At 39.9% G+C, this 12,263-nt stretch overlaps 2 protein-coding genes across 5 annotated transcripts in view; one reads left to right on the top strand and one right to left on the bottom strand.

Annotated features, from left to right (window-relative positions):
* LOC120802446 (LIM domain kinase 1-like) overlaps nt 1–3,154 on the bottom strand; it is a 10,216-nt gene extending 7,062 nt beyond the window's left edge. For all 3 annotated transcript variants that reach the window (XM_040150277.1, XM_040150279.1, XM_040150278.1), the window contains exons 1-2: nt 2,927–3,154; nt 358–496 (exon numbers count right to left, since the gene is read on the bottom strand). In XM_040150277.1, coding sequence (XP_040006211.1) covers nt 358–496; nt 2,927–2,970 — 183 coding nt within the window. In that variant the 5' untranslated portion in view covers nt 2,971–3,154. The remainder of the gene's footprint in view (nt 1–357; nt 497–2,926) is intronic.
* Nucleotides 1–12,263, top strand: part of LOC120802449 — a 20,295-nt gene extending 8,032 nt beyond the window's left edge. For both annotated transcript variants that reach the window (XM_040150288.1, XM_040150287.1), the window contains 5 exons: nt 7,966–8,093; nt 8,221–8,278; nt 8,578–8,658; nt 10,965–11,274; nt 11,617–12,263. In XM_040150288.1, coding sequence (XP_040006222.1) covers nt 7,966–8,093; nt 8,221–8,278; nt 8,578–8,658; nt 10,965–11,274; nt 11,617–11,898 — 859 coding nt within the window. In that variant the 3' untranslated portion in view covers nt 11,899–12,263. The remainder of the gene's footprint in view (nt 1–7,965; nt 8,094–8,220; nt 8,279–8,577; nt 8,659–10,964; nt 11,275–11,616) is intronic.

Here is a 12,263-nt window from a genome sequence, read left to right as displayed (position 1 = left end):
TGTTGTGTCTGTAACTTTCTGTAAATGTTGTGACTAATAATAATGGGATGTTAGCCAACATCACAAAATTTGGACCAGGAGGAAAAACTAGTCAGGAAATGAGGCTTTCCTCTTCTGTAGTCTTGTAGTAAGTGTACAGTAAAATTTATAGCCTGCACAGACAAAATGACTTTGGTAAGGAACAGTTTTACTGTGCCATTAAGTTACAATATTTCCTTGAAGCATCAGAGTGATAGTATAATCAAAATAATACACATTGAATTTGTAGTTGTTTGTATTGCTTTGTGGCATAAGGTTTTAACCCTCCATTTTGGTCATCTGGTATTTTAATGATTTAAAAAGTGATAATCATGTCACCATAATGAGTCCTGTTGTGATTGTCTCCTTGCAGCCGTGGCAGTGCTCTCCATAACGGGCCCAGTAGTGCTTCTTACAATAGAGCTGTCCCTCTCTTTCATAGTACCAGTGAGACAAGATACAGCCACATTCACAGCACCTAAAGAAAAGAGGGAAGTAGAGAGAGAGAGAGATATGGCCATGGCGAATCAATGAAATGGCAGGAACAAGAGGAAATCCAGATTTAGATAGGCTGTAAGACAATAGATACTTCAGTGGTGTGTTGGAGCAAAGTAACGCGAGCCTCATCAGTGATGGAACACATGAGATTTGAGGAGAGTCGACCTGTTAGATCGTGTCACACAGGATCAGGTAGAACACTTCCAGGTCAGCTGGCCCATAAATTATTTCCTTCCTTTAGCCTGTTTTTTAGCACACCGTATACTCTGCCACTGATACCCAGTTCCTTTCTTCTCTTGACTTGTAAGACCCTGCTTGTGTTGTGTGACAGTGTGATGCTTTTATTAGTCACAAAGTTGAGGTTGAAACATCAAGCTGCTCTCTGTTTCTCCAGCACCCGCCTGGAGGACATACAGTTATCTTCACAGCAGGGATGGTGTTGAACTGATACAGATCTCAAATTGCTGATGTCACCGTGACAGAGGTCACATTCATCTGGACACCAAATTAATATTGCTTCTCACAAAAGGACTACTCATTTAGGGTCACTGGTCAGTCACATGTTCCGCAGAAACACTGTTACTTAATGTGAGTTTCCCCTGGGCACACCCACACAAAGATTGTGAGAGAGAACTACCGAAGAGCAGACATTACGACAGTTGCCACTTAAAACCCTTCCTTAAATGCAGTGCCGCATGTTCACATTCAGTCTTTTCAAATCTGCAAACAAAAACTTTCAGTGGCATCCTGGCCAAAACTGGATGTAGAATAATACCTATGTACAGTAAAAACCTGCTTTCTTATCTCTCCAACACTACAGCCAGAGTGGGAGTCAACTTCCTGGACAGAGTACAGCTCCATGTTTCCTCTCTCCCAGCCTCAACTGTAAATGCCATGCTGCTCTTACAATAGGGGATGAAAAGGTTGCCTTACTATTGAGAATCAAGTTAGGGAAAGAAAATACTCAACTTTCCTCGGGTGTAAGAGACGCTTAACGACAGCATTTCACTGTGATCAGTCAACCTTGATAAATCAAGCTTTTCTTGATTACATTAGAAAAATTGTTCATTGTGTTGTCGGTGCAGTCTGAAATCTTGTTACACAACTTAAAGTGGTACTAACCATGATCCTACTTCTTTTGAATTTTGGTACTAATCAGTCATTACTGTGGTTGTGTATTGTGCTTGCCAGAGACCGCTTCAATGTCATTAATGTGACAACTATACCCAGTAGTTCTTTTCTTAATTTTAAATGGTAGAAAATGCAAACACTTTAATGAACTGGGAATAGGAACACTTTTTATGCCATTTGTTAACAGAGAGTAGCAATATGGTCATCTGTGATTTTTACTTACTTGATACCATATCTGTGATAATGAACACTATGGGAAGTACTGTTAGAGATTTGGTAGACCTACCTCTCATTAGTTACTGAGGAAATAATTAAGTAATATAACCATCAGACAGCTGCAAGTTTATTTTTGACCTCCTGTCTTTGTTATTGTGCTACTGGCGACGGATGTGGAACCTTACAGCTTCACATCTGTGATTCCGCTTAAACATCTGCAGAGGCATATATCTAAAGTATTTATCCTCTCTCGCTTTCCCTACTGCCATCCATCTCCTCACATTTCCCCAATTTCTCCACCTGAAAGTATTCCCCTCATTGGGCTCGTGCTGCATCTTTAGTCATTCAAAAACCTCTCTCTTCTAAGATCTGTCCCTGTGTCACTAAAAGTGGAGCTGCGGACACGCTTGCACCTGGTGTACATAAAACAAACGTCACGATGTCAGGACATTAACCGAGGTCAAATTTTAAGAAGCTAATGACTTTTTCTCCTGCCATGATTTCCTCCCTGTATTGCCTGTTTCGCCCTGCTGGACTTCCTTCAAGTAAAAGTAGTTTTTAAAAGCAAACATTTGTTTTTGGTCTAGTTGTATTGTGTCGGGTGTTACAGGGATTATTGTCTCAGTGGTGTTATGTATGTGGTTTAAGTGTGGGCATTAGGAGTATTTCTGTATGTATGTTATAATATAGCCCTGAGGAAGAGCAGTTGTTGGTCGGGTTAAACAAATGGGGATCAAAATAAACAAACAGAAAAAGTGTTGTTATGGATTGTACTGTTGGCTGCTTCTATAGCTGACAAGGCAGTAACGTTGCCTTGTTATTTTGGTTTCACAAACTACTCATACACATACTCATAGTTGATGTGAAAGTAGAGAGACTTTTGAAGCAGGCGTTGCTCATGTATGTGCTTGTCGCAGCAGACCTATGTTTGAGGAAGTATCGCAGTTGTCGAGCTACAGTTTTCTTAGATTCTCTTTCACTGACTTTCACTCTTTCATACTCTTTCCCTCCTTTCTCTAACTTGCACATACACATCTCACTATTTAACAACAGTGGCTCTTACCGTCCTTTCATTCCTCTCCGAAACCTCTGGTCCCGCCGTGACATTCTGTCGTGTCAGTTCACAGATGGACAACTGTCACTCAGAAACAATCCACCCAGTTAAGAAAAGAGCTTGTTAGCTGCTTTGTTCATGAGCAGATCATACATGTACTCTGCTCTGAGTAGTAGGAGGCGTTGTCATTTTTTTTTTTTTTTAAACTCTCTCTCTCCCCATGCGCTCAAAGGCTTCCTGTGCATATGAGTTCCCTCTCTAATGTGCCAAGGAGCTATGTGAGAAAAAAACTCTGACCCACTGACACCAGCTGGCCAGGCTTCCTCTGCCGGCTGCAGTGAAACAGACCTATCCCAGTAAAGAAGTTCTGCTCCACCCTCCCGCTCCTATTTCTTCCAGTATGTAGACCTCTGCAAGATACAGTTACACTCTTCTGCAGAGTCCACAGAGTTTGGGAGAGTTAAGATTACAAACTCTTAAATGTGGACCTACATGAGTGTTAATATGAGTTAATATAAGCATGTGTTTTTCTCAGAAGTGGCGTAGGAGATTCAGCGAGTCTGTGTGTTTTGAACTGAGCTCCGTTCCCATCCGCACAGGCATAATCTCTTTATGAATGCTCCATTTACTGCTCTGTCCTGATCCTACAGTAAAGCGCTCTATTCATCACACACAACAAACACAGGAAGATTTCAGTCAAAGCGTAAGAAAGGAGAAGGGGTCAGAATCAGAAGACATAAACCATTGATACTGTTCAGTATAACGTTTAGATACCCTCAGATTATCCATGGGAGTGTGGCTCTTCTGCTGTTTAATTTTGCTCGAAGACACCAGAGTAATAACAAAGTCACCTGACTGCACTAGACATTGGTTACAGAGCATGCATTTTTATTTCAAATAGCATTTTCTATAATTAGTGCAGCAACAAAATTAATAGCTTAAGGTTAAGGGGGGGGGGGCTGTATGTTGTATGTCTTCTTTGGTTTAGCTTTCCTTCTGTGGTTGCATCTCTGCAGTAGACGACATAATATTCTGTGCAGTGCTGTGAAGCATGCAGTAGAATACACTGTGGTGTTTACTTGGTGTTTCAATATGAGTTACCATGAAGACAATTGCTTGACTGCCGCTCTAACTGTTTTTAAGTCTGCCCAGGGGGTAGTTTGTTTTTTCCTTCTTTTCTTTTCTGCTTAACTTGTGGTTATTAGAACCTCAACAGAAAACCAACATCTGATTCTGAGTGTCCAGCTTCCTCTTATTGACTTGCGTCAACTCCCTACCGTTTCACATTTTATGCATGTGCTACATAGTCAATGATTGTAGCTGCTTTAAAATAACAGTAACCTGAAAGAGTTGTCATTGGTCATTTGTTTATTTTAGAGAGCATTGTCTGAAAGTGTACAAAAGTGCACAATTTTCTTCATAGGCCACATATAAAAAACACAGCTGTTAAAAACACATGCTGACCCACATGATAGAGATACAAATGTAAGCTCAAATGCAAGATGAGTTTCAGTTGCACTTTTTTTTATCCTAATTATATCACAGACAATGTAGACAATGTAGAAAACAAAGCACTTATATTTATCAAAGTAGTACATAATTTTAAAAACTGTTAAAATTCACTCAAACAAAATAACTCAAATATTTAATACTGTATTAATTCACTTAAATTTGTAAAATGAGACTAAATAGATAAAGAACTTAGCTTTTTCTGCTTTTTCTCAGCATAATTTAAAACGATGAGTAAACGTGAACAATTGTCAAACAGTGTTAAAGGAGGTAAATCAAAAAGAAGAAAGAAAAACACAGTAATCAACGCTCCTCAGATGTCACTTAAATGCATCGTATTCAGATCATTTTGCCTCACATTGAGTTTTAATGCTTTCTGTAACAGCAAATGTAAAAGTCAAATCTAAGCCACATCAGAATATCATAAAAAATACATCCATCAAATAATGAAAAAATATTCATGTCAACCAAAATTTTTACATGAATACCAATTAGTGTTATGTAGCTATAAAACAGTGCCTTTAGTGTTGTGAATGGAGTGGAAGAATTTCACAAGTGTTAACAGCTGAGGACCTTCAGTCTCAACATCTCTTGATACTGCTGAGGCCTGAGCACAGTTAAATGAACACAGACTGCTTTTCAGGGATCAGATAATGGCTGGTCCAAATACCACACCAAATTCCATTAAGAGTCCCTTTTCTTCACAGTTCCCCAAAATAGCAGCCGTCTGTTACTCTCTCTACACATTGCTGGACAGACTATCCAAGAATTAACACTTTGATGTAAAAGCTAGAACACAGTGAATTAATGAAACAAACATTACACTCTGCAGACCAAAGGAAAATCCAGCCTAACTGGACTAAAATGTGGCCTTGGAGAAGTGTAAAAAAAAAACAAAACATTGTGTCAGCATGCAGACAGGTCTGAAGGAGCTGCCCTGAGGGAGTCCTTGGTCTTCACCCAGAGGATTCATGGCGATACTTGCACGGGAACACAAATGATGTTCAACGCAACAACAATAAGCAAAAACTGTATTATAGCACAGCTTGGTCTTACAATTAAAAGATAAATCTTGATCCTTTATTTCAGTGGTTCTCAGCCTGGTAGTCAGGACCCCCAGAGAGTCACAAGGTGATTCATGGGTGAAAAATGCTATTATAACAAATGTTTCCGCATACACACTTACTTTAACTTGTGCTTCTTCTTGTGAAATGGTGAATATTTTTAAGTCTTTGACCAGTCAAATCGCTGAATAATCAAAAAAACAACATGACAGGGACACATTTCACCAGTCTGCACGGCAGCCTGCAACGGAGGCATCGCCTTGCTTTAAAGAATCCCGACCTCAGCAGGTTGAGAACCATTGCTCTTTTTGAAAGAGACCCTTGTATAAAATCTAATTAGAGAAAATAAAAATGGTAACGTGGAATGTGTTGAAGCTTTAGCTTCTATGGCAGGTAAGACGTTTACAATCTGGGATCACGCAGTAGCACCACTGTTGTTTGAATGAGGTCACTTCCTGTCTGTTGGTCTCTCACTTCCTCCTTCGGCCACAGTATTTACCCTGACAGCCAGCACCTAATTACCAACACAGAGACATACCCTTGACATACAACATACATACTTTATGGGGAAAAAAATCACAATCTAAAACATGTTAAGCTAGGTCAACATGAAAAAACAAGTTTCTTTAAAGCCTTAAACTTTGAGTTAGCTGGAGAATTTTTCTGCAGTTGTAATGTAAAATAATAAATTCATAAAAAGACAGTAAACTTAAGACATGAAGTTCGGTCACCAAAAGTTTAGTTACACTTTACAATAATAAGCATTATAGTCAGAATAGCTTCACAGTGACACTATCTCAGTTTGAAAGGTCAGTTTTTCATTTGCCACACGGCCACATAGTTACTGTATTTGTGATTGTAAGACTATGTGGCAAGTCTTAAACATGCCAGATCTGTGGAAACCATTTTTGAACCAGACTTACTGCAGAGAAAATTGTGGTTTTTACACAAGAAGCTGCTCCTAGTGGCTTTGTTGAATTGCAAGTTCATAGTGATCATTACTAAAGTTTATAGTACCTTTTACCATGGTTAGTGGGGAAATAATGGAAATAACCACAATATATAAAACTTTTTTCATCATGTAACTTTTCATTAAACTAGAAGGAGATAAACTTTGTTGAGAATTTGAATCCTCATACAGTCCAGCCGGGGAAGTGCTCTCCGAACATTCATTCAACGCTTAAAGTCAGAAGAACTCATGATTATGTTGATTATGAGTTTTGAAATGGGTCTGAATGAACTAGAAATTTTAAGTTGACTGGACTTCACATATTTCCAGTACAACGTTTTACAGTGTATAGATACAGCTTTCTGTAAAGCAATACATTTTTCATGATTTTTACCTCTGTAGGCCCCAGCTCCCAGTAAGGCCTGCATGGCTGCATATTTGGCTGCCTTCTGTGCCTTGGCTGTATAGGACAAGAAAGTAAAAAGGAAAGTTATTGTGCAGATATATACAGGCTCTGAGACTCTCTACAATGATACCCAGGCCTAGAGATTACAAAAGCATACACTACTTAATTTTTCCAAAACTAATTTCAAAATTATCAGCATTTTTGATTTTATTTGTTTGATTGACAAGATAATTACAAGACATAAGAAATTCAGAGTTCATTTCTCTTTTGTGTTTAAGAATAAAAAGCCCCTAAACTAATGTTAAAGTCGTTTTAAGAAACAAGGAAAAAATGGGTAATTGTCTTAATCAAGGTCATTATGGTCATATTGTATTTATGTTGTATTTGTGTGTGTGTGTGTGTGTGTGTGTGTGTGTGTGTGTGTGTGTGTGTGTGTGTGTGTGTAGTATATCTATATGCTAATGTTAGACATATACTCAGAGAACTTTATTAGGAACACCTGTACACCTTCCATCGTAGAAATTATCCAATCAGCCAATCGTGTGGCAGCAGTGCAATACATTAAAATGTGTGCACACACAGTTCAGGAGCTTCACCTGCTGATCTCCTAGGATTTTCATGTACAATAGAATTCGGCATCAACCATGCTGAAGTCTGAAACACTGAGGCTGTTTTGAGTGCAAAGGGAGGCCCTACCCAGTATTACTATGGTGTTCCTAATAAAGTGCTCGGTGAAGCGAATTAGAGCGTGCTTCTTCCCAGAGGACACAGTGAGTTTTCTTACATTTTTGCCCGGCCCCCGTATATCCTGGAGAACAATAACAGAAGACAAACTCATAATAAACAACTGATCATCTTTACACTGGTCTCATTTACTCTGTTTATCTCAGCAAAGACGTGAATGAAAATATACCCAGACAAATATTCACCATGCAAGGCCTGACACTCAGGATGAAAGCTTCTCCTGTTTCATACCTGGCGTGCATATAACCATGTGTGTCGATCCCTTTCAGGGTTTATCAATATTTTAAATGTATGCATTTCATTTCAAATCATTTCAAACAGTATACTGAGTGTCAGGAAAGCAGAGTAACCAGGTGCTTGTGTCTTACCTGGATAGCCTCCACCAGCTACCCCACCATATCCAGGGCCAACACCCCCTGCTGGAAGAGTGGACATATTACAGCCTGCATTACTCACAATGCTCTGAGTTAACTGTGACACACCAGCCAGCAGGCAAGGTATTTTGTGAGTGCATTTGTTTTCAAATCTAAAAATATAAAATTGCAAATTATTATACTGTGGGTTTACTGTTCTGTGTTTTGTCAGTGCTTTATTTAAACTGACCTGGTAAGCCGCCCACTCCTACTCCCAGGCCTGTTCCTGCAGGACCTCCTGCCCTTCCTGTTCCTCCTGCTACACTGCCTGAACAGGTGAGTGAGAATAAACATTTAGAAATTAGTCAAGCACTTAATAACCATAACAGTGGAAAGGCTTTAATAGTTTAGATCTTTCATTTTTGACATACTTGTTTCACATTTTACAACATTTTACAAGAACACCAGGACATACTGTACAGTATGTGCTCTGCTGCACCTGAGGTAGGTCTTCTAAATAATGTATTTTTATTACAGTTGTAGTCAAAAACCTAAAATTGATTAATTGTAATTTGATGCCTCTTCATATTTGTATGTATTCACTTTTTTATCTATAATTTTCCTTTGTAAACTAGAAACTCACCTGTGCCACCTCCAGTGATACCTCCTGTTCCCACACCAGGAAGCCCACCTACTCCACCACCTGATGAACACAGGTGTGGTTGAGGTATATTAGATAACATAAATGGCAAGTAGAATAATAGATATGTTTACCAGTAAGTTAAGGAAAACAAAGCAACAAATGAATAAACCAAAGGAAGGAGACTGGTCTGCAGTCCAGTTTTATCACGGGGGCAAGGATTCAAGTATATTGTATTAACTTGTTCATCAATTGTATAATATGGAAATGTCACGATTATTTACAATTTTCTTTTTTAGTAATGTAAAATTTCATATCCTTCACTACGCCAACACTGGCCTTGGCTGTTGAAGCCAATGCAGAACTCCTAGGTTAGATATTTACTTGTTGCCCTCTGTTGGTTGGCTACAGGACAACTCCATCCATCCTAATAAATATCTTTGTGACTTAAGACCATCCTCTGTCCAGAAATATGAAGTCAGTAATATTTTCTACATGACATTACATTCTTAATGATTAATCCAAATGGTTTTTAATTATATGGATTAAATTCTAGGTATAAAAGGAGAGTTATCTGCATATTAATTCAGTCTCTGCTTTGAGCATCACCGAGGCTCTCAGCTACATGAAGACTATACGAAAAAATAAATAACACATTTGAGAGGAACTGCATTTTATACTCCCGATTGTTGCTGACCAGACTTTGTGACTCATTTCCTTTTGCTTTGAAGCACGGCATACTCTTATGAGTGAATCAGTGTTGGACATTTAGTGCTGCCCACCTTAAAACTATCAAGGTATTTTAACAAATAGAGAGTCACTTACATTTGTTTTTTAAGTATGTTCTTGCCATAACCCGCAGTAATTTTGCGGTCTGTTATAGAAGAATTGGTCCTTTAGCAGTAGTAGGGCCAATATCCAGTAAAAATATGAATTTTGTGTACTGCTGGTATTACTAATTATCAAAAACCTTTTAATGAAACATTTATATACATCAGGAGAGAATTTTACCTGGTCCATAGCCAGTTCCACCCAATGATGAGCCATAGCCTGATTTAGGAGGCTTCCTTGTCCCAAGTGTTTGGCCACTAGGTCCATATCCACCAGCCCCACCGGGTCTAAAGCCCCCTGGCCCAGTTCCAGCACCTCCTGGGCCATATACACCAGTTCCAGCACCTCCTGGGCCATATCCACCAGTTCCAGCACCTCCCGGGCCATAACCACCAGGTCCAGCACCCCCAGGCCCATAACCAAAAGGGCCTGATCCAGTCCCTGGACCATATCCTACAGGACCATAGCCTCCAGGTCCAGCTCCAACTCCACCAGGAACAGCTCCTGCACCTCCTCCTAATACTCCTGCTGGGAAACAGCACAACAATATAAATATATAAGCAAAACTACGCTCAGTTGGCAGTTTATTAGGTACACCTAGCTAAAACTAATGCAGTCTAATACAACGGCGGTGTGATAAAGCCTACAAAGGTTGTAATGTTCAGTTTTTGTTGACACTGTTTTATAGAGGTGTTGATTAAACTGTGTGATCATTTTGGGGGCTGTAGTTTGTGGTGCTGTTGAACTGTATTGCATTATACAGGGATGTGCGTCTGTTATTTAGCATACCTTCAATGGTACAAATAAGGTGGACAAAATAATAGAAATAACTTTCTATTGCAATACAATTTAACAGCACCACAAACTCCATCCTCAGAATTGACAAAGTTGAATCAATGCCTCTCTGAAATGGTTTTAATAATAACTGAACATTACAACTTTTATGACGGTAGGATTTATCGTAGAGCTGTTGCATCAGATTGCATTAGTTTTTAGTGTATAAACCACATATATATCACATTCAAAAAATGTCTTATGAGGAGTGTAATTGTTTTAAATAGTCAAGTTTGATCTCTCTCATGTCCCTCAGGTCTTGTTTTATTGTGTTATACTGTATGTGATTGTTGTAAATTAACGATGTGTGTTCTTAACTGTGTGACACCTGTCTTAAGTTGCCGTTTTGGCCAGATCTCTCGTGTAAAAGAGAGAATGTATCTCAAGAGACTTAATGGGTTAAATAAAGATTAAGTTAAAAAAAAAAAGAAATATCACAAAAATACATAAAAAGATATTTACCATCCCTAATCCTAACCCAAATCTCACCTGATCCATATCCCGCTCCTCCATAACCTGGAAAAAACGGATGAGAAGGGGTACTTCAACAATGTTGTACTAATTACTTTTCTTATAAATCAATAAAATCAAATAGGTTTCTCCTTCACTACAATTAATATTTGTGTATCACCTGCCTTATTGCTTCACTTGTATGATCATTACTTACCTGATTTAGAAGGTTTTCTTTTTCCTAATGCCTGCCCTCCTGGTCCGAAGCCTCCTGGTCCTGTGCCAGCGCCACCTGGTCCGAAGCTTCCTGGTCCTGTGCCAACGCCACCTGGTCCGAAGCCTCCTGGTCCTGTGCCAACGCCACCTGGTCCGAAGCCTCCTGGTCCTGTGCCAGCGCCACCTGGTCCGAAGCCTCCTGGTCCTGTGCCAACGCCACCTGGTCCGAAGCTTCCTGGTCCTGTGCCAGCGCCACCTGGTCCGAAGCCTCCTGGTCCTGTGCCAACTCCACCTGGTCCAATGCCTCCAGACCCAAAACCCCCAGGCCCATATCTGCCAGGTCCAGAATCTGTTCCACCAGGTAAAGCCCCTTTACATGGAAAACAGCCATAGGTTTTTAATAACCCTAACCTGGTTGTACACTGACAAACAACAGAACTGCGTCAAAGTGCCATCATAAAAGACATATTTGTAATGATTAGCTAGATGTGATATGTTATCATGTACAAAGAGATAAAGAAATACACTAACCAATCTGTACATTACAAGTTTTAGAATTAAGAAGTTTCTTACCTTGAGCTCCACCCAGTGATGAAGAAGTTAACAGCCTGAATATATCTTAAAATATATTACATTATTAAATACTGTTAATGTTAAAACACATGATCATTATACCTGATTTGGGTGGCTTTCTTGTCCCCAGTCCTGGACCTCCAGCAGTGTAAACACCAGGAATGGCTGCTGCTCCACCAGGTCCATAGCTGGCTGGTCCTGTGCCAACACCACCTGGTCCAAAACCACCTGGCCTGGTTCCGGCACCACCCAGTCCTGTCCCGGCAGTGCTGGGCCCATATCCGCCTGGTACAGAACCACCAGGTCCATAACTACCAGCACTAGGACCCCCAGGCCCAAAACCACCAGGTCCAAAACCTCCTGGACCAGTACCAATTCCACCTGGTCCATACCCATAGCCCCCAGGCCCTAACCGAGTACCATCAGCTCCCGCTCCATAACCTAAAAACAAATATTGTTTCAGTTTCAGTTTTCTGCATAAATGTTTGTATCTGTATGTTTACTCTGAATATCAGTCCATTCTTATCATACTTTTTGGTGGTTTGCCAGTGCCGGTACCCAGTCCTGGGCCTGTGCCGTATCTTGTACCTGCTTAACAGAGCATATGAAATAAACAGTCAACCAATATTTCAATTACATGCCATTTAAAGGAGAGGTGTTCTTTTTATATCAAAACTAATCATAATTATTTTAACTTAATTATATTGGTTTCATAGAGTAAACTTACCACCAGGACCCACACCACCACCATATCCTCCCATTCCACCGCCGACTCCA

Source organism: Xiphias gladius, chromosome 17 (assembly GCF_016859285.1).
Source record: "Xiphias gladius isolate SHS-SW01 ecotype Sanya breed wild chromosome 17, ASM1685928v1, whole genome shotgun sequence".
Taxonomy (NCBI): domain Eukaryota; kingdom Metazoa; phylum Chordata; class Actinopteri; order Istiophoriformes; family Xiphiidae; genus Xiphias; species Xiphias gladius.
This window is presented reverse-complemented; position numbering and strand designations above follow the sequence as displayed.